We start from the raw sequence: 20,259 nt of genomic DNA on the forward strand, positions 1-20,259 counted from the left end.
CTGCATTGAGTCATGTGCCTGACTGGAGGTTTCATGTGTTGCAGATTATTATGTGGAGTTGACTGCTAATAAAATCAGCTGACACAAGTAAGAAAGAGGAATTTATTGTATATCATCTATGTACACTTTTAAAGTAAATGAAAAAATCTGCACAATTTTTTGAAACTATGAACTGGACGTCTGATGGTCATATACCGATGGCAACAAACCAAACAAGGACAGGAGTGTTTTTGACAATCATGTTCAAATGACAGCAGTCTCCCATTTCCTCACGTACCTCTTCCTCTGCTCTATCTGCTGAACTTCTACCCATGTTAACAGCAGCAGCAAAACTGAAGTACATGACCAACGGCCCAAAGGAAGAAAAGTAAGAGGAGAATGAAACCACATTAATCTACTTCAGTGCAGAGGACCCAGTGTTTGGGACAGCATGCAAAAATAGATAGACATGATACATGGATTCTGGATGGAGTGATGACATAATGAACATTAACTAAGGTCCGTGTGGAGGTAACAGTGCAGAGCCCAATAGTGACGAAGGTCAGTGTAATACTTTCATAGTCAGGTTGAAGAATGGCAAAGTGCAGCTTCGCAGCAATAAAGTTTTTGAAGAAAAACCCCTGAATTGCTTTTCCACATCTAATCAGCTGAAAAATGTTGTTCCCCATATATGAACTGTCAGCAGCTTTCTTTATTTGTTAACAAACAGCTGTTGGCAGTGTCAGATTTCAAGACGATGCTCTTAATATTCCAGTGTCAGAGATGTCACCCCAGAGGATGCAATGTCCTAAAAAACCCACTAAGAGGGGGTTGCGATAAAATCAGTAGTACCAACAAATTGCAATGGGAGGAGCAAGTAAAAACTTAACATTCCAGCTGATGCCGGTCTAATTACTGGCACAGTCAGAAAACCACAAACTGATCAAAAAGCCCTCAGATAAGTACCATTCAAGCAAAGTCACTGTTTAAATGTCACCAAAAGAGAAAATAAGCAAGTTTTATATACAAAATCATATGTACCCATCATCAGTAGTGTCTAATGTCCAAGTCAGAATGATACACCAATCATGATGTCATTACACAATACTATTTTAAAAAATAGGATTTTTTGCCATTCCATACCCCTTAATTGCTAAATGTGCACAATGTCTTTGACTATCACCAGCGGGGGTTTGGCTGCATCCACACATCAGCCGAGTGTCTTATTAAATGAATGCGACAACCCCGGAATCCAACATCTGACAGATGAAGAAGACCTGGACCACAACAGACACTTTCATTTCACAATTCTAGTTCGTCACATCTCACAGTGTTCATCAATATGAAATAAACAAAAAAAAGGAAACTATCAACAAATAAATAAAACATCCCGTCCCAAACTTTATCCCTGCCACATTTCAAACGGACACCAGGACGGGACCACATCCGTTGAGTGATACCTGCAGGTCTCATGTGACGAGGAAGCTACAAACTGAGTGCAACTCATTTCTGTTGGTGAGGGTTTGAAGAGCACATTCTGTCCGCTGACGCTAAAAACCGAGTGTTCAACGGCTGCATTTGTCCAACGAACCACAGCCAGAGAACGTTGTAGTGTACCGCAAACGCGCTGGTGGCCCAGACACCTCTTACACATGCACGGTCACGGCGCCGCCCACCTCCCTCACACACGGCAACGTAGTGGGACGTCGCGTGGCCAACAGAACATGAAGGTAAATGTTACTTTCAAACGTAAAAACCACGTCATGCTGGAAATGGGAAGTCCATCATGGGAGAATATCGGCGAGCTAAAAACAAGAAACAATCCCATCACTGTACAATAGTAATTCCTGCCATGTAAAAAAACAAAAATGCTCAGTGTGATGTTATTAACAGTGGTGTAGTGTGGTGGCCCATGGGGTCAGGGGTGACGGCTTCACAGAAAGAGGAGACAAAAGGTACACTTGGAGGCGGTGGGAGAGATGTCGGGGGGGGGGATGGATGGGGGTGATTCTCAGTAGTTTTGGCTAAAAAGGTGAGGTAGGCCTTGTCACAACTTGGAGTGTGGCTTTAAAACTGGCAGGGTTCTCGTTCGCAGTCAGTCCTTAGTGTTCGTTTCCTATAGGAGTGTGGTCTGATTGTGCGTCTCGGGCGCGTGGCCGGGCCGCTCACATCTTCACATCCTCCTCCACGCTGAGCTGCGACAGCGTCTTCTTGATGCGCAGCGCGGTCAGCCGCGCGGCGCCGTTGGCGTACCAGCACTCCCTCATTATCTTCCCCATCACACGCAGCGCCTGTGCAGGTGGAAGGACGTGAGGGGAAACGTTTTAGTGTTTAAAAAAAGGGAAAACCTCATGTTATGAGTTTTAAGATGCTGAACGTCAAGTACCTCGTAGCTCTGCCACCAATTAGGCACGTTGGGCCTCAGTTTATGGTCACACACCACCTTCCTCATCTCCTCTATGGACGGGTCAGAGGGCACCAGGTCGTAGTAGGGCAGCTGATACTCCTCATGAATGCCTGCGGTGCATAAAACAGAAGCCTCGTCACTCTCCGCCTTTATCTTCCAGCTCATCATTTCATTTCAAACACACTGTGGCTTCACCTCCTGTGTTGCAGCGACGCGCGATCTCCCAGTAAACCAGGCCCAACGCGTAAATGTCAGCACATTTGAAGGAATCAAAGTGTTTCATGTTGATGGTTTCATCCAGAACCTCTGGAGCCATATACCTGGAGTGGACATGAAGGACAACAGTCAATAATAGAGGCTAAGGATTTTAAAACCTTTTTATTTTTAATGATCATTTTTATTGTGGTGAGATGCTTTAGAAGTGCTGGTGTTAAATATAAATGACGCTTAAGCATCTCTTCACGGCCGTTTTAATCCTTTCACCCGTCTCGCTAATGGATCACTGTTTACACCTGGACGACTATGGAAACGTTTACCTCTTGGTGCCGACACGCTGGTTCGGCGCTATATCGATCGTATCTGTGATGGACTCGTGGCGAACTGCCAGGCCGAGGTCCGCGATGGCGCACATCCCGTTCTTCTTAACCAGGATATTTTTAGACTTGAGGTCGCGGTGGGCGATGCCCGGCTTCCCTGCAGGAGGACGGACAGGACATCGTTACTCTGCGCTCGGAGCGAACACGGACCGCGTGCCCTGCGTGAGCGCTCGCTCAGCTCACCCTGGGTGCCGAGGATCTCCATGTGCAGATGTGCCAGGCCGCTGGCCGCCGACAGCGCCAGCTTGATCATGCCCTCTATGGTAACCGAGTAGCGGTTCAGGTAGTCAAAGAGGGAGCCGTGCTCGTGATAGTCCGACACCAGCCACAGCTGAGTCCACGTACCATTGTCTGAAAACACAACAACAGCCATGACTGTTGAATCAGTGGATGCACAACACTGAAAAAGAGCAAATAACAACAATTCAGAGACACTTAACATCATACTCTCACTATGTAACGATCTCACCTTTATTGTCCGCTGCAATGAATCCCAGGATGTTTTCGTGGCGTAGCATGATTGTCTGGTAGATCTCAGCCTCTCTGAACCAGGAGCGCTCCTCTCTGGATGAGAAGATCTTCACAGCCACGTCTCCCCCCCTCCACTTCCCTCGCCACACCTCCCCAAAACGCCCTTTTCCAATGATCTCCTGCAGCACAATGGTCCTGGCCACAGTGCGCTGCACAAACAAGGGCAGACCTGCAGAGAACGGCGTACAAAACTATTTGAGTCTGTCCCGTTTGTTAGTTTTTGTGTGTCAAATTGGACAATGGCCATGCACTGACCAGAGCCTGAACCGGAGGTGGACATGTCATAGATGAGGTCCTGCAGAGTCTTGTCTTTGGCCAAGTACAGGTGGTCGCAGGATGGATCCTCAACTTCCAGTCTCTGCCGGTGACTGTAGGCCCTCTGGTGATACTGGAACAGGAACACGCCGACCATCAGCAGCACACACAGCACAAACACTGGCCCGGCAATGACGGCAACCAGCTGCACGGGCCCCCACGGGTTTCCTTTGCCCGACCAGCCCACCTTCGTTGGAACTGCGTGCCGAATAAAAAGGAGAGTGGATTAAGACAAACGTAAAATCATTCAGTAATTGTGTTCCATAAACAGGAGGAACCCAGATGTCTAGTGACTCACCAGGGACCTCCAGATCAATACTGTTACAGTAATCGACATAGCAGCAGTGTGTGTTGAGCAGCCCTTCAGCCCTCAGACAGTAGAAGGGTTGTCCAGGGGGGACCAGGTTCTCCCGGTTTATACAGACGCGCACGTGTTCCTCCTTCCCCTGGATGTAGTACGTTGAGGCCATGCAGGCGCCATCGGTCTCGCATTCGTAGCCCGTCTTTTCGCAGTTTGTGCAGTTACAACGCAGGGCTGTGGGAAGAGACAGAGTTCAGTAAATATCAATATCCAAATAGGTGGATAGGAGGAGAAAAACAAAGAAGCTGTTGCGAGTCTCTGCTGTGGCCAGTAGGGGGCAAACTATCCCTACAGGTCCAACCCAGACTGTGTCCCCTTCAGTTGTAGGCATTCTGTGACGTGCACACAGTGCCTGGAGCTGAGCAGCAGCAGCCAGACGGCCCTGATGGCCCTGAAATCAGATCCTTCACTGCAGATGAACCCAAACACGCAGGGAGGAGACGGGCCTGCCCGTTGGGACAAAGTGAAATCCAACAAGGGGAGAAAAGGCTGCTGCCAAATCCCCGATGCAGCATTCTGCTCCGCTCGCCGTCTCCATCACACAGACACAGAGAGCTGCCACTGTTTAAGCTAATGAGACGGGGCTTTTATTAAACACAGCACACGCCTGCACAGGGACCTATTAAAGCCGACAATGGAACTGCTGCTGCCATAAAACTATGGTGGTCCACATTAAAATGAGGTCCGTTCCAGTAAGTCTGCACAAATCTGCTACATAGGAAACCGAACCCACATTCTCCGGGAAGAACACAGAACAAAACTGCAAACTGATGCGATTTGGGGGGAAATGTGATTTAGAGTCGCAACGCACATGCTTCCCATTTAGACCGAAGTCAACAAAAGTTTTCTGGCGAGGTGTCTCGCCAGCGCCAGGGCAAAGCACAGCTGTTAAAAGACCGACGGCCTCACGGCTCTGCGCTCAGAGAGCTGATCCTCGGTCAAAGCAGAAGCCGGATCACTCAGGACTAATCGCTGTGGACGGAGCGAAGACGGGACCACCGCACCAACAACAAAGGCCAATTACGCCCGGCCTCCTGCACCGACGTGGCTGGATCGCCGACAGCGTCTGGGCCACGGTGAAGCCGACCATTTTAAGGGTAGCAGGCGTCGGCTAATCCTCCGCTTTATCCCGACGTGGTGGCCAGACGAGCTGACTGATCGCTCCCGTTTGCACCGACCCGGCTGCAGGAGAGCGTGCTTTTCAGCTGAGTTGTCGTTTTATGAGGCATTTACCTCACGGCACCGGTCGTGCCATCGGTATGCAGCAGACCACAGTCCCCGCTGTCTCAGGAGTGGTTTCCATTCGAACGGAGTCTGGGAGGCCGCATTGTGTGTGGGAGCGCTTTTCGCACGCACCGTTCGCTGATGTGTCTATGCTTGTCCCATGACTAGTAACTGGAAACGTGGAACACTTGATGGGAGGTTTCGGTAATATTTCTCATCTGTTCTGCGTTTGCGTGTCTTTCCAGGAGGCGAGTTGTGTGTGTGTGTGTGTGTGGGGGGGGGACTCCGGTGAATGTGTCCAAATTCACTTAAGTTCGCATGCAAATGGAATTTCCTGCAGATTACACGGAGGAGAAGCAGGCCGGGGCCGATGCAGACAAAAAACACAAGGCTTGTGCCGCGACGCGCTACTGTGCAGCATCGATTCTTTAAAAAGGGAAGCAACATGAGCAGAAACCTGGTATCATCATAGTCTGTTAGTTTGGTTCTTAGTGAAACTTAAGCTTTTAGCACATGAGGCCAGACAAGAGTCATTTGGACCAATCCTTCATGAACGAAAGACCACAAACTAAAATTTATTCCATGCAACAAAAAAAATGTCAGAAGCCTGTAAAAGATTTCCCACAATAAACATATTGCACCAATATCCAGCAATAAATCAGCAGCAGCAAACCATGACGTGACGTGAACAGACATATCCATCATGGAGCCTGTGTGTGGTGGGACAGATGGTGCACAGACACACAGACAGGAGCCCAGGAAGCAAAGCAAACATGGCTGGAAACACACGTTCCCTTTCTGGAGGCCGCCGTGGTTGCTCTGTGGCGTACCAAGAGTTTGGTCTGTGGCAGAACTCGCCTCCCAGAACGGCTGCGCTCCACTATAACACGCAACCTCCATCTGGGAGGTCAACTGTTCACAAGCTATGACCGAATACGTCAATGTGCTCAAATAGAAACAAGCCGTCCTGTCGTTGCTCTATTACAGTGTATATAACTACATAATGAACGTAAGGTACAAACTCTTGGCCTTCCAGCGTTTCCCCAAATATGATGGTGACTAACCTGCGCGCTGCACATGACTTCAGAGCAGAAGTGTTGGACTAATGTGGAGTAATGTTAAGCCATATAAACATAGATCTGGGTGTGTGGTTTTTTGAGTCAACACTGCTCGTGTAGCCACATAATTGGTGGTCTTTACACTGGTCCTTTGTATGGAGATTAAGACAACATGAGGAGGGATTGGACTGGCCCTGCATGAACAAAGAGCTGAGTGGAGCGGGGGAGCGCTGAGCACTGAGGGGGGATGGGTGGCGCTCAGGGGACGGAGTAACAGGCCGAATGTTTGGGGGCTGCGCTGAGCCAGACAGGATGGGGGCCGGTCCCATGTGGGGTAGGACAATATGGCGAGTGGGGGGGCCGAGGGGGTAACATGCGGGCCCGGCCCCCCAGCTGCGATGGAGGACTAGCAGAGTGACCAGCTGCGACCGTCATTAAAACCCCGTCTAGACTTTGACTTTTGAGGGGGGTCAATAACAGGAAAAAAAGGGGGGAAAACACAGCACAAGAAGTGATGTCTTTGTGCAGCGCGAGTGAAGTTCCTCTCATTCCGTTCATGTTAAGACAAGAAACGGCAGACGCGGCAAGAGATTAATAAAACATTGTTGTCATAATCAGCATCTGTAGAAACCGCAGCACAGGCCCACTTTAAACAGCTGTACACGCGCGTGATGACGGCGTTATGTGTGTGCGTGCGCGCCGCAGATCAGGCCCACGTCTCCACCGCGGCCGAGGGGCGCTCGGGGGGGGGGGGGGGGTCCGCTAGGGCCGAGAGCGCTGCAGACGGAGGCACTCGGCAGAGCACCATTACCAAAATGCACTACCTGAAATTAGATCCGTACAGATGCCAGACTGAGGGCTGATCAAGACAAGCAGACGCCACCAGACAGTGGAAGTGCAACACACACGCAGACGCACGCACACCACAACTGTGTCCTAATCAATGCTAAGGGAAGGAGGAGAGTCATTACCTTTGTCTGGATCTCAGGGTCAGATTACTGATCCGATTCCAAAGTGAGGCTGCCTCTACTATTTCTACCAAACCTCAAGGCTACATCCCATCCTGTCTCTTGTCCTGGATGACAGGATGTCTTAGGACTTGTGTCCTAAGACACAAGTGTGCGCACAGTTTTCCCCTAGAACTCGCCGCTGATGCTCATATTCCTGAACGGGTCAACAGCTGGGTGTGCAGAACCAACCACCACTTAAAGTGGCCTCATCGGGTGTCAGGAGCCGAGCAAAACCCGGTTTGCGTTCGTGTGTCCTCCGGCCAGTTCAATGCAGTACAACAGTCCCATTGTTTTTAACTGTTTTCGCTGAAGCATGCTTTGATTCCCAGAAATGAGAGAAAGAAGTCTGTTGGTGTCACATGGGATACGTTTGCTCATTTTGCTACAGGTTACGACCCCAAAACAGCCTCCTCTGATCGTCAACGGGTCCGGACCCAGCGATGATGCAGCAGCCACACTAAGAGTCTCACACTAATCACAGCAAATAACGTTAACCCGTGTCTGACAGCGTCACTGCTGCGGAACCCACAATCAGAATCTATCTGAGCCAGAGACACAGGACTGGTCCACACTGTTGATCAAAAACCATTTAAGGTCATGATCTCACTATTCCTCCTCATAGCTAAATGTTTCCTACTGCCGTCGCCCAGATCACGCACACGAGTCAAAACAAATCTTTCTCACGCAAGTGTCGAGGAAACCGCGACGCGCTGACACCTTTGAATGGATATTTACAAGGCAGAACAGGTCGGATCTGCATTCCACCGGGAGCTAAAGAAGCAATTCAAACACGGCTACAAAGACGAGCGTAATGGATTTATACGTGCATGGCTCCTCTACAGGGTCCGTCTGGGCCGACCGGGGCCAGAACCACGTATGGCCAAGTAGCCGTATGCAGAGTGATGACACGGGCCAAGCGGGCTGGCTCTGCAGCAGCACTAATCCCCTGTGGGCCCAGCTCGCTAATGGCGGCGCCGGGTCAGTCAGAGGGTACGCCGTCTCCTGTAGCAATTAGGACTCTGTGCCTTCGGGCCATCGGAGGTCATTAACGACACTGGACATTACAGGGGCAAAAGGAGACCACCCCAGACCCGGCCCGACCCGGCCCGACCCGGCGCTCGCTGGCTCAGCGCCAGAATGGAGAAACTGTTGGTAAACACAGCCTGGGAGGAATTTATCTGGGCCAGGAAGTGAGCTGAAACCGTATACGGCGGACGTGCGAGTTAATTTGATCATAATTTTAGCTGCAGGGATCAGACGGGCACAATCCAACAGGTCTCAACAACTACTCGCGCTGAAGAAAAGAAAAAAAACAGATGGGAACACGACAATGCCGCCTCCTCCCTTGTCCAAACTCCTCTCCAACACACACCTTTGAACCCAACAGGCTCCTCTGTGCATTCCCCTCGGCTCTGATCTAATCGACAGGTGTAAGCATGTTCCAATGTGAACACCTGAACGCCGTCACGTAGAGCTTGACAACGCGTAGCACCTGCGCCGGTGCGGAGCTTTTACACACGCAGCTCAGAGACAGCTTTTAAGCCTGGGACAAGAAGAAGAGAACACGGGTCGACTCAATCTGAATGCTGAGACAGCGACTTGGTGAACGCAGAAGGGCGAGCACAGATAACAAATGTGATAAAAATGCCAGGCCTGAGAGAGAGAGAGAGAGAGAGAGAGAGAGAGAGAGGGAGAGAGAGGGAGAGAGAGAGAGAGAGAGGCGCACCCTACCTCCTGGCGCTGTGGCCGACTGTACCCGTATCACATTGCTTCTGTGCTCAATGCAACCGGGCCGACTGTGTCACACAAGCATGTAATGCCCATAGCGCCGGTGACTCGTAAACCGTGTGAAGTCAACGCCACGTGACCCATTCCGTGAGTAAAGCGCTGTCTCGCTCGCTCAGCGCCGGCCCAGGAGACGCGGTGGCGTAGCTGCTTTCTGGCCCGTCTGGTTTCGGGGCTGTGACCCATTACGTGGCGTGAACCCGCGGCTGCAGACAGGACTCGCGGGGCACCCGTCAGCACCCCCTCCCCGTCGGCACGGGCCACCCGGGCCCGCCTCGCTCAGCCCCTCACAGGCCTCTGTTATAGTTAGAAAAGCCCAGTCAAACAAACTGGCCGCTCAGGTGTGAGATTTTTTCCCAGCATGCCTTTCACGCACAGACCAACCTTGGTGCACTGCACCCTTATCTAAACTAAGCGGGGGAGGACTATTTGTACGAATCTCGCTGGGATGACTCAAGTGTTTAAAGCGCAACATGCACATCAATAGATGACAATGCAGTCGGGCTATTTACTCTGGCACTGGGACCAGACTTCTGCTGTTCTCCTCCTATTTACTTTAACTGCCGGGGAACGAGTTGCCGGCGTTAAAATGCAGATCACAACAAAGCGCGAGGACGGGGACATGCTTGGGTCTGAAAACAAACAGAGGAGCGTCAGGTTTATTGGAACATGTGCCCAACCTGAGGTGGAGCTCCGGCAGACGGAGGTCTCAGACTGGAGCAGCCCCGCAACTGGAGCCTCCGCATTTCCATCACAATGAAGCCAGACTTCAACTCTGACTCGTGTCTGGGGCGCTTGAATGCGCGGCCGCCGTCGCATTCACGCTCCGCCGGAGGCCACTGAGCGGCCCATTCACGGCTCACAAGCGGCCAGCGACCGGAGGAGCTGCCAGTGTTTCACCCCCACAAGCGCATTTCACGCACAAATTAGGTCCGGCCTCGGCTCCGAGAGGCCACCGCGCGGCGCCCGGCGCTCGCGGCGTGCGGCGGGCGCCGCGCGCGCGCACCGGGGGCGGCCCGTCCGGCTGCGCCGCGCCACAATGGGCCGTTGTATCAGCGGCGGCGATAAGCGTGTTTGTGTAAATAACGTCGTGTTAGCAAAACAGTCACCGAGAGATAAGTTCAACATCAACAGCAGATTAGGATTCACCAGTTGTGTCAACACGGATCAATAACACCGGACTAGTATCTCACTATATTATAGTCCTGTAGCGCGCAAATAAAGAACAATTACCCACGCGACGTTGGAAGTTTACAGTTTATTATCCGGTAGCTAGCAAGCGTTAGCTGCGCCTCGAAACAAACAACTCCACCATGTTGTTGAGTTGTTGTGGTCTATTGTTTGACTAATAACGACCGTTAATACGCCGGATGCTGCCGCCTGATACGAGCATAATAAACTATCCGAGAGCCCGCGGCTCTTGTTGGAACCCAGCCGTGGCGTCCGGGTCGCTGTTAGCTACACACGGTTAGCCAAATCCCCGACCCAGAGCGCCATGACGCTACAGCGACAACAGGCGATGCCCAGTCCAGGAAAACACAGCGAGACAAGAACCCGGAGACGCGCTCGACTCACCATCACCGACGGCCACGCACCCGAACAGGGCCAGCAGCGCTAGGGTCGTTCGTTTCACAGCCATTGCTCCAAAAATCCCATCTCTCCGCGATGAAATGCGTCGGAAGAGCGTCGTCCTCGCCACAACCACAGTCCGACCGCACGCACCACACAGGCAGATACTAAGCAGGCAGCCGGGCGGGTGACGCGTTTAAAGGTGTGTGTGTGTGTGTGTGTGTGTGTGTGTGTGTGTGTGTGTGTGTGTGTGTGTGTGTGTGTGTGTGTGTGTGTGTGTGTGTGTGTGAAGGGGAGGGCAGCTACACGTCCTCTCTGCCACCGAGGTCAGGGCTGCGTGTTGTAAATACAGGAGTGAGAGGTAGTTTCAGATCCTTAATAGTTAATATTAAGACTTACCTTGACTTCCGATTCTCCAAAAATTCTATTAAAATGCTATTATACGACTAAATAATTCTTTATATAATTTAAAACAAAGTGTTTAGTAAGTAATTAATTAATTGTGGAGACCATTATAGGAGGCGTTTCATTCATTCAGAGTAAAACATTACATTACAAACAATATATTATATTTGATCATGTGTTTAAGAAGAAACATAAAATCTGAACAGTGTTTTTCTCTGTGGGTTTGTAAGCTACAAAATTAAATCTTGAAGATTAAGTTTATTATTATTATTAAGTTTGATTAAGGTCATGACGCAACACTAAGAAACAAAGACCTATTCAGGGAACAAACTGGATCCAATCAACCACCGGGGGCTGGTGTTTTTGCTGAAAATCTTTTTTAAATGGCAGTCATTTAGATGGCATTAAAAGTTGCAGAAGTAGCCTCTTCAATACGTAACCGGGGATTCAATGATTATTCTTCAAAGATTAGTTTAAATGAGTTCATGTATTCCTGAAAAGACTCCGGCAGTCCAAGTTTAATTGGCTACATTCCACATCAAAACGAGGGAAAGCCACAAATTATAATAAGGAATTTTGGACTATAACTTCTACCAGTGACCATAAATAAACACTGGTAATATCTTGTACCACCAAACTGTATCCACAGTAACTTATTAAGGTCAGTCAATAAGTTGCCAAACTCGTTATTTAAACTAGGCTACGCCTACGTCCATCCATACGGAAGCCAGGCGTGATAGTGATGCAAATCAAGGCAAAGGTCATTGTAACTCCTAGACTCTACTTTTATTATGCATGTAGAAAACCTGTTTGTCTCTTACTACAGTATTTGTGTGGCAGATTTTTCATTAAAAATTTGTAAAATAAGACATAGTCCATGGACAGCAGGCCTGTCCATGCAACTTCAACATGTCCAGCACTTCTCTGACAGAGAAGGTAATCTCAGTGAGAGGTGAGCGAGGCAGTAACCAGGTACTGCCCCCCCCCCCCCACCCCCCATCCTCAAGACTAATTGTGTCTGCATCGTCTCCTCTGTGGTTTCATATCTACACTTTACTGGCTCTGTCCAATTTATCTCCACATTTCTTCAGTGCACAATGTCTGCTGAACAAACCCGTCTGTCTGCATCAAGTCATTTGGAATGATCCCACTGTGAAAGGGAATACACAGAGGAGGGAGACTGAGGCAGGAGTGAGCTGCTGCAGTCACCGACAGGGAGTTTGGCTTCTCTGACACTTGAGCCCCCCCCCGCAGTGTTAAAAATAACCTGCGCTTCATCTGGCTGGCCAGACAGACTGGGGCTTTGAGGACTATTATCTCTCTGGAGGTTGTTCAACAACCAGTGTGACAGACTACACACATGGATACGCATGCACACCAACTGTTAAAGGAAGTGCAAGCGCGACAGATAGAGAAAGAAAACACTGGGATGCAGATGTTACATGAAAAGGATGGAGCTGATACAGTTATTTGCTCGATTCTGATAGTTGTTGGACATTTTGTGGTCTTTAAGGAACTCAGACTTGCTTTGACCACATTTTCCCACCAGTGTTTTGTTAAATGACTAGGTTAAAATGTTAAAAACCAAATGTCTGACTTATCTGGATATTACACAAAAGCTTTACTTTACTTAATTTTAACAACAAACTATAATTTCTATATTTTTCTATACAAAATAATATATATCTTGATTTACTTGAAAACTTTGACTCAGATTGAATTCAAAGTCAGCCTTCCTTTCTTATTAGCAAATTTATGAATTTATTTCAAATTAAATAATAAAATAATAATGAAGAGTTTACATTTTAAATTCTTACTAAACAACTCTCCATTCAGTCATATTAATTATACTTTATTTTTTTTTATAATTCTCTTGTCTTGCATCTCATTTAATTATTAGTTTGATTTGTCAGTCAACACTTGTGAGCTAAGTGAGAATTAGTTGTGTAAAGTTTCATCCTTTACTTCACAGCTGTGAAGCTGAGCACAGTGTATCACAAAGCGTGTTCTATATTTGAGACATAGTTCATCGTTTGTCTATTGTCTGATGACCTCTACTGGCCAAGAAGAGAACTGCAAACACACGGTGCAGGACAACACCTACGGCGCTTGAAAAATACACTCCTTTATTCGACATATACAATAATACACGCCCGTGTTTGTGAAATAGCCATAGTGACGGGTGCATTTCAGGTCTAAAGAAAAATATATATCTAAAAGTAAAAAATGCAATGTCTTACAAAAGTATATCAAGTGTGTTTTATAGTAGAAACCTTTTAAAATATATTTACAATACATCCAAAGGTGAGATATCAGCTTAAGTGCTGTATGAATATCTACATGTACATAGCACAGTGTGTGTTCGTTCTGTGTTACAGAGCAGATGTGCTCTGATTTGAGTGTGTGCTCACATCTCCACAGTCAGGGTGTGTTATCTCTGTAGTTTTCTGTGGCTTCGGTCACTATAGAAAAAATCCACATGTATAATTTCATTGTATTGTGTCATTGCCATCCTCTGTCAAAGCTCCTCCTTGAGATAAGAAGATGATTCATTGCGTTATGCTACGTTTTCCATTATGCAGTGAGAGGTTACATCCAAAGTTTTTTTTAGACGAACAATGCAAAAGGAAAATATCTTAATATGTTTAGATTGTTTCTCTTTTGATGCTTCGTGTCTGGAATCACCATTAATGTGGCAGAGAGTGAAGGTGAGGCTGCAGAAATGCACATAGATCTAGCAGTGATGCAGGCTGTGTAGCTGCGTGTGAGAAGGTGATACACGAACCATGTGTCCTGTGTGCTCTGCACTAAATATCCTGCTTGAGTTTGTCAGTGCTGAAGTCGCTGTCGTGGTCCAACTTGGAGAGAGTCTTCCTCACACGCAGGGCTGTGAGGCGGGCCGGCGGGCTCTGGTACCAGCACTCCTTCATGATCTTCACAATAGCTGACAGGATCTAGACGCACACAGACAGATGTCAAACAGCGCCTGGTACCAACAACAAGGGGAACGTGTCCCATTAGAGCCGTGTGCTGGCTTTAGATTCCGTTTTCTGGTTTTCAGTGCATGTTTTAGTTTAGAGGCGCATGTGCGTGTCTGTGTGTGTCCCAGATGACCTACCGGATGGGAATGGAGTCTGTTGTGCAGGCTGGGCCTCTGCTGGTCCACACACACCACCTTCTTCATCTCCTCGAAGCTGGGATCTGAGGGCACCAGGTCGAAAAAGGGAGGACGATACTCTTCTACAATCCCTGAACGGCCCAAAACACCACAGCAGCAACGTTAGTCATGACGATCGGACCCGTGCTGATCACTGTAAGAGGACACTTACAACATACAGTCGTTTTCATGCAAAGAGCACGATATGAAACCCCCAGCGACCACACTGGGGCCGAGGGAGCGCACACAAAGTTATGAATGTCTGTGTGTACTTGTCTCTACAAATTGTGTCCGCCGGCATCTGGACCATGTACAAGCGAGTGCTGACACCAGATAAGACTGTTTATAATTACTGCCGCGCTAATCACGAGAGAGGATAGCAGAGACAGACACAGACTAGGAAAACAGTGGAGTGCTGAGAGACATGGGACCAGCTCCCGCCCACGTCCACTCTGCCAGAACCAGACAGACACGTTGGAAAAAACACGCTTTGCTGCGAGGCCTTTTTACCGTTGACCATGGTTCTGCGGGTGATTTCCCAGAAGACCAGGCCCAGAGCCCAGATGTCCGTTTGCTTGTAGGACTCGAAGATGTCCACGCGGATGGTCTCGTCCAGCACCTCGGGGGCCATGTAGCGCTTGGTCCCCACGCGGGGGTTGTTGCCGACGTCGATGTAGTCATGGGACTGAGAGTGCATCACGGCCAAACCTGAGGAGGAGCGCAGCTCTTTAACTGGTGCCAACTGGGTCTCTTTAAATGAAAACGAGATCCGTTCCGCCTTCACCTAGATCCGCGATGCAGCACTGTCTGTTCCGCTTCACCAGGATGTTCCTGCTCTTCAGGTCCCGGTGGGCGATGGCGGGCTTTTCCTGGTAGCTGACGATCTCGGTGTGGAGGTGCACCAGGCCACAGGCCACGGACAGGCACATCCTCAGGCAGCCCTCGGGCTCCAGGCTGCTGTGCTGCAGGAAGTCGTACAGCGAGCCCAGCTCGTGGAAGTGGGTGACGAGCCACAGCTGGGTGCTGGAGTTTTTGGACGTCATGTCGGAGGCTATGAAACCTAGCGGGCAGAACAGAGATCGGCGCTTTAGTGCGTTTGGGAGCGGCACCGGACGGGGAGAGGGAGACGCGCCGTCGTACGCAGGATGTTGTCGTGTCGCAGCTGCACAGTGTTGTAGATCTTCGACTCTCTGAACCAGGACTGCTCGTCCCGGGATGAAAAAATCTTCACGGCCACGCTCTCTCCCATCCAAGTTCCCCTCCAGACCTCGCCGTAGCGTCCTTTACCTGGAAACAGCACGAAGACAGTTCAGCAACAAGCGTTAAATGAAGGAGGAGCAGCTGTGATCGGACACTGACCGACACAGTGGGCGAGTGAAATCTGCCTGGCCATGGTCCTTTGCACCAGGTAGGGCAGCCCCGTCCCACTCCCTGATTCATTAAATTCATCAAAGATTTCCTGGAGGAACACAAAATACATCCATATGTCCAAACGCCAGCATTCATTTAAATATCATTACCATTGTGCAATGAAAACTCCCTCACGCCGTATGTGGGGTCGTCTCCATAGGGAACCTTCAGCATGGTGGTGTCGTGGTCGCCGGCTTTGCTCAGCTTGCAGCGCGCACGCCGGAAGCGCAGGAAGAGCACCAGGCCGCACATGGTGCCGGTCACGATCAGCAGCAGCAGGCACACGGTGATCCACAGCTCCGGACCGGGCGGTTCTGGGGGGGCGGTCGTCGTGCCTCCTCCTGCAAGCACACGTTATTAAGGGCACGGCGGCTTCGCTTCGGCAGCAGGCGGTGCAGTCACGCTAGCTTTGGACCCCAGCAGCAGCGGGGCGGGGCCTGAGGTCGCGGCGCGGGTTCCACAGGTTCTGTTCAGGCCCACTCACCGACGCCCGGAGGGGCCGTGGTGCCGGCGTTGCACAGGTTGGAGCTGCAGCAGTGGATGTAGATGCCCTGGAAGGCGGTGTTGCAGTGCTCCATGATGTTCTCGGAGAAGCATCCTCTCTCCTCGGTGGCGTCCCACCAGGTGAAGAAGCACCTGAGCCCCGTGCAGGTTCCGTTCGTGCAGGTGCCTTTCTTGTTCTCACACGCGCAGAGAATGTTTCTGACGTCTTCGGTGTCTGAGGCCCGGAAAAAGACACACGCACCAATATGAAAGCGCTGCAGAATGAACCGTCGCAGTCGGAAGAGTGGAAAACGAACATACCCGCGTGGATGGTAGCGATCCACACACACATTCCAACCGCTGTGAGGAGAGCAGAGCTTCCCATCGCTACAAACAGGAGCAGAATAATGAGTTACAGCGGTTAATGAAATGAGGGTAACGCAGTTAGTCTTGTCTGTTTAATTCGAACTGTTATAATGAGAAAGCAGAGATTTAATCAGGGCAAAATCAGCCATTTACCCGACATTTGAAATGCTGTGTGATGGACGCCAACTTAATAGTGGCGTCCATGAGGAGTGAAGCCGTGGTTAAATCTGGGCTCTTTGTCAGAGGAAGCCATGAGGTCAAAAACAACAGTCTGAGGTCCCAGTCTGTCTGACTGTGTGGTAATTGCGCCGGGTGGGAAAAGGGGGCTTAGGGGAAGAGGGCTGTAATAGCAGGCCGGAGTGTGTGTGTGTGTGTGTGTGTGTGTGTGTGTGTGTGTGTGTGTGTGTGTGTGTGTGTGTGTGTGTGTGCGTGGCTCCAGGTCTGTCAGCTCCCCAGCTCCCGTGCTTGCAGAGTAAATATTGATGGCTGCGCTTCCTGCCATTGAGCGTGCTCCACCCGGCGACACTCGGCTCTGCTCATTGTTCAGGGCTGCACCGCCGAGGGTCACGCAAGCGGAGGAGCCATGGCACGCACACACACACACACACACACACACACACACACACACACACACACACACACACACACACACACACACACACACACTGTTCCCTAAGAAAGAAATTGGCTCTAAACCTCCTTTGGGTTTTTATGTTCTCTGTGCAGTTTGGACTCTATTTCTGTTATTTTAGTGTCACTGCATCCGACAAAGTTACACAATCTGGAAAAGCAATAGCAGCAGCTACAACGCGTCACTTGTAAAAACAGTGAGCATGTGGAGCCGTATCATTTACTCTGCACTGACCTACAGACTATTCATTTAACCGTCGGAGGACATTGTTTCTGTTCTAGTTTGAATGCAGCACCTGCAGAGCTTCCTGTGAATTATGCTGGGGACATAAAACAACAACTTGTGTTAGGCTACACATACACTTCACCATTACACCAAGTTTCCTATTTCTTTCTCTCTTTGGTTTAGATAAGCATGTTATGTATTTGTGAATCTGTGAAATTAAAATGAATGCAGTCTTTGCATAAGTGTACTGTTTAGCAGCCACATTTAGAAACCTGTCAGGCGCATCTGGTGATGCATCTTGTAAATGTCAGCAGAAAGTTACGGATTTCCTCAGTGCTATATATATTTAGCAGGTTCTGTAGGAGTGAACTACAGGAAGTTATCACAGTACTGCCCACAGTACGGCGATTCGCTCTACATGGGTAAAACCACAAGGAGGAGTTATAAGGAGCAACACGCACTTCCTGTCAGAGTCAGAGGTAGTTCAGTGGATGAAGCAGCTGCTCTGCATAAACTCTGTCCTCGGAATACACTCAACAACCGTGTTCTAGTTCTCTGTCCACGGTCTTATCTTTAACGGGGTCCTGACGAGCAGTAATCACGCCCTCCATCGCGGCAGCTCTACTCTAGACCCCGGCACACTTCCTCTCAAGGCTCTCTGGTGCTTTTTTTTCAGTTCTGTTCAACGCTACACCCGCGTGACCCAGGGGAAAAGCTGCATTGTCATCTCTTCCTCTCATCTGGACAGCTTAGTCTCACGCAGGCAGATCTCTCATTCCATCTGGATGACTGGGCGGCTGCACTGGTACGATGGGAGGCGAAGCACAGCAGAGCAGCGAGCTCTCACACCGGCCTCATCATAGAAAAGGCCCAGAAAGTCTGTGTCTGAAAGCGAATTAAACGGCAAATCCTGGTCCTTTTATATTTAAATTCATAAATATTGTGTGCTAGTTGATGTGGCAAAACATCTGCAATGCAGGGAATGTTACCATCTGCTAATTAGCACAAGTGGCTGATTAGTACGTATTGATTAAGCTATTGATCTATCAATACTAAGCAAATGTAAGAACTGATATCTGATAGACACGAGAAACCTTGGTATTAATGATGTAAGATTAATAAAAGGAGGATCCAGAACCCAGTGGTGGACGTGTGTTTGGGTCAGGGGTGACCTCGCGTTGAAACCTGTGGCTTCACATCTGGAAACACGTGGCGTGACGCTGTCATACGTTGAGAAAGGCAAAGCATCCAAACACACATTTGATGGTTCTCGTGCTCTCACCTGCTTTGTGCTCGTCCTTCAACTTCACAGACGCAAATGCCGCATATCAGGGTTCGCTTCACTCGTTCGTCGGGGAAAAGCGTGAGTTTAAACCACGACTGGCTCCATTTCACAGCTCGAGCCCGTGGAGTTGCGCTTCGATCGCCGTGAGCGGTGCAGATGTTCCAGCTCACATCCTTCGCTGCTGGAAAGAAACGCGCGCGCAGTTGTTCCTCCCGAACTCCAAAGCGTGAACCGAGTGCGTCGAGTTCGGACAAATGACAGTGAAGCTGGGTCCGCGAACGGCCGGAGCCTATCGCATCTGGCTCCGAATCTGCGCAGATAAAGCGAATGCTACAGCTCCGGTCGTCGGCGCCTCGGACCCGCACCAGGCTCCTTCCGCTTTGACGTCTTCAAAAGTCAACGCAAGTCGCCGCAGGTCCGCTTTCATTTAGTATCAACATTTGTCGTAGCTCCAGCGTCTGATCTGGAGACAAGATTACAGATTTTAAATAGCGAGCAGTCTTGTCCCACCCCTTATTGTCCCGGACGGGGTCCGCTCGGCCTGGAATGTGTTCTCATAGCGCTTTTCCTGTTGCTAAAACTTCTCATTTTCCTTTTCCCCCGTGGACTGGTGTCTGCGCAGCCCCGACAGGAATGCGTGAAAACACACAACAAAACCCACATGTTTCTTTTCATCTAATAAGATAAATGTATAGAAATACATGTTTAGAAATGTTTCCCCACAGTCCCCCCTTTTCTTTTTTAATTATAAAAATTATAATTTATATATTTTTTAGTTTGTATGTATAAACTATGTATGTATATGTGTGTATATATATATATATATATATATATATATATATATATATATATATATATATATATACTTTATTATAGTTACTTCCTTATTCTTTCTTCTGAGTATAAAGAAACAAGAACTATACAACGTTTTTGGAACTTTTTCAGAGATGCAAGACCCAGTTTGTCTATAAGTAAATAAATAATTTCTTTAATTCCGTAAAACCGCGTTGATAGTTGCCCTTATTTCTGGATATGAGCCTCTCCAGCCGTGAAAATGCATACTGCTGATAAAGAACAGATTTTCATCCACTTGGAGGCAGTGAAAACAAGTTGTGAAACCTCCCTGATGCTGGAAATGAGAAAACAAAGCAGGTAGGACACGCCTCCGGCAGTGAAGGGTTCCTTCTTGGTGTTTGTGTGAAGTTGAAGGCAGATGAATCAAACAGCTTTCCATCATCAATCTGCACATCCGAGTAGAGTCATAGGCTTCACACTGCGAAATGCCCCATGTATTGGGTAAATACTGCAACGTATACACGTTACACTGTGGATGAGTCGTGTTCATGCAGCTGTGACGTCTGAGAGTCTGAGGACAAACAGAGTTATGGTTTAGATGCCAGAGAGACAGCGCTGGATGAGAACGCTGCATTCAGCTCGGCCTCAGAGCCTCCGTCGTCCTGTC

At 49.1% G+C, this 20,259-nt stretch overlaps 2 protein-coding genes across 2 annotated transcripts; both read right to left on the reverse strand.

Annotated features, from left to right (window-relative positions):
* Positions 1-88: 88 nt before the first annotated feature.
* acvr1ba (activin A receptor type 1Ba) lies at positions 89-11,046 on the reverse strand. The gene is made up of 9 exons (XM_029155042.3): positions 10,842-11,046; positions 4,127-4,363; positions 3,769-4,026; positions 3,452-3,682; positions 3,166-3,333; positions 2,923-3,079; positions 2,582-2,706; positions 2,366-2,496; positions 89-2,270 (listed from the first exon to the last, which is right to left on the reverse strand). The coding sequence occupies exons 1-9, from the start codon at positions 10,903-10,905 to the stop codon at positions 2,145-2,147; spliced, it is 1,497 nt and encodes a 498-aa protein (XP_029010875.1). The 5' UTR covers positions 10,906-11,046; the 3' UTR covers positions 89-2,144.
* A 2,299-nt stretch (positions 11,047-13,345) lies between these two features.
* acvrl1 (activin A receptor like type 1) lies at positions 13,346-19,366 on the reverse strand. Its single transcript, XM_029157095.3, has 10 exons — positions 18,795-19,366; positions 16,612-16,677; positions 16,292-16,525; positions 15,943-16,148; positions 15,757-15,856; positions 15,538-15,684; positions 15,182-15,457; positions 14,908-15,105; positions 14,359-14,489; positions 13,346-14,194 (listed from the first exon to the last, which is right to left on the reverse strand). The coding sequence occupies exons 2-10, from the start codon at positions 16,673-16,675 to the stop codon at positions 14,048-14,050; spliced, it is 1,503 nt and encodes a 500-aa protein (XP_029012928.1). The 5' UTR covers positions 16,676-16,677; positions 18,795-19,366; the 3' UTR covers positions 13,346-14,047.
* Positions 19,367-20,259: the final 893 nt, after the last annotated feature.

Source organism: Betta splendens, chromosome 7 (genome assembly GCF_900634795.4).
Source record: "Betta splendens chromosome 7, fBetSpl5.4, whole genome shotgun sequence".
Taxonomy (NCBI): Eukaryota; Metazoa; Chordata; class Actinopteri; order Anabantiformes; family Osphronemidae; genus Betta; species Betta splendens.

Excerpts from the sequence above, each read along its gene's own strand:
- acvrl1 (XM_029157095.3), bottom strand. The coding sequence starts at position 16,675 with ATGGGAAGCTCTGCTCTCCTCACAGCGGTTGGAATGTGTGTGTGGATC. Across the intron at positions 16,149-16,291 it reads CACGGCCCCTCCGGGCGTCG|GAGGAGGCACGACGACCGCC; the intron begins GTGAGTGGGCCT and ends GTGTGCTTGCAG. Across the intron at positions 15,458-15,537 it reads GCGACACGACAACATCCTGC|GTTTCATAGCCTCCGACATG; the intron begins GTACGACGGCGC and ends TCTGCCCGCTAG.
- acvr1ba (XM_029155042.3), bottom strand. The coding sequence starts at position 10,905 with ATGGCTGTGAAACGAACGACCCTAGCGCTGCTGGCCCTGTTCGGGTGC. Across the intron at positions 4,364-10,841 it reads GTGCGTGGCCGTCGGTGATG|CCCTGCGTTGTAACTGCACA; the intron begins GTGAGTCGAGCG and ends CTCTTCCCACAG. Across the intron at positions 3,080-3,165 it reads GGAGATCCTCGGCACCCAGG|GGAAGCCGGGCATCGCCCAC; the intron begins GTGAGCTGAGCG and ends GTCCTCCTGCAG.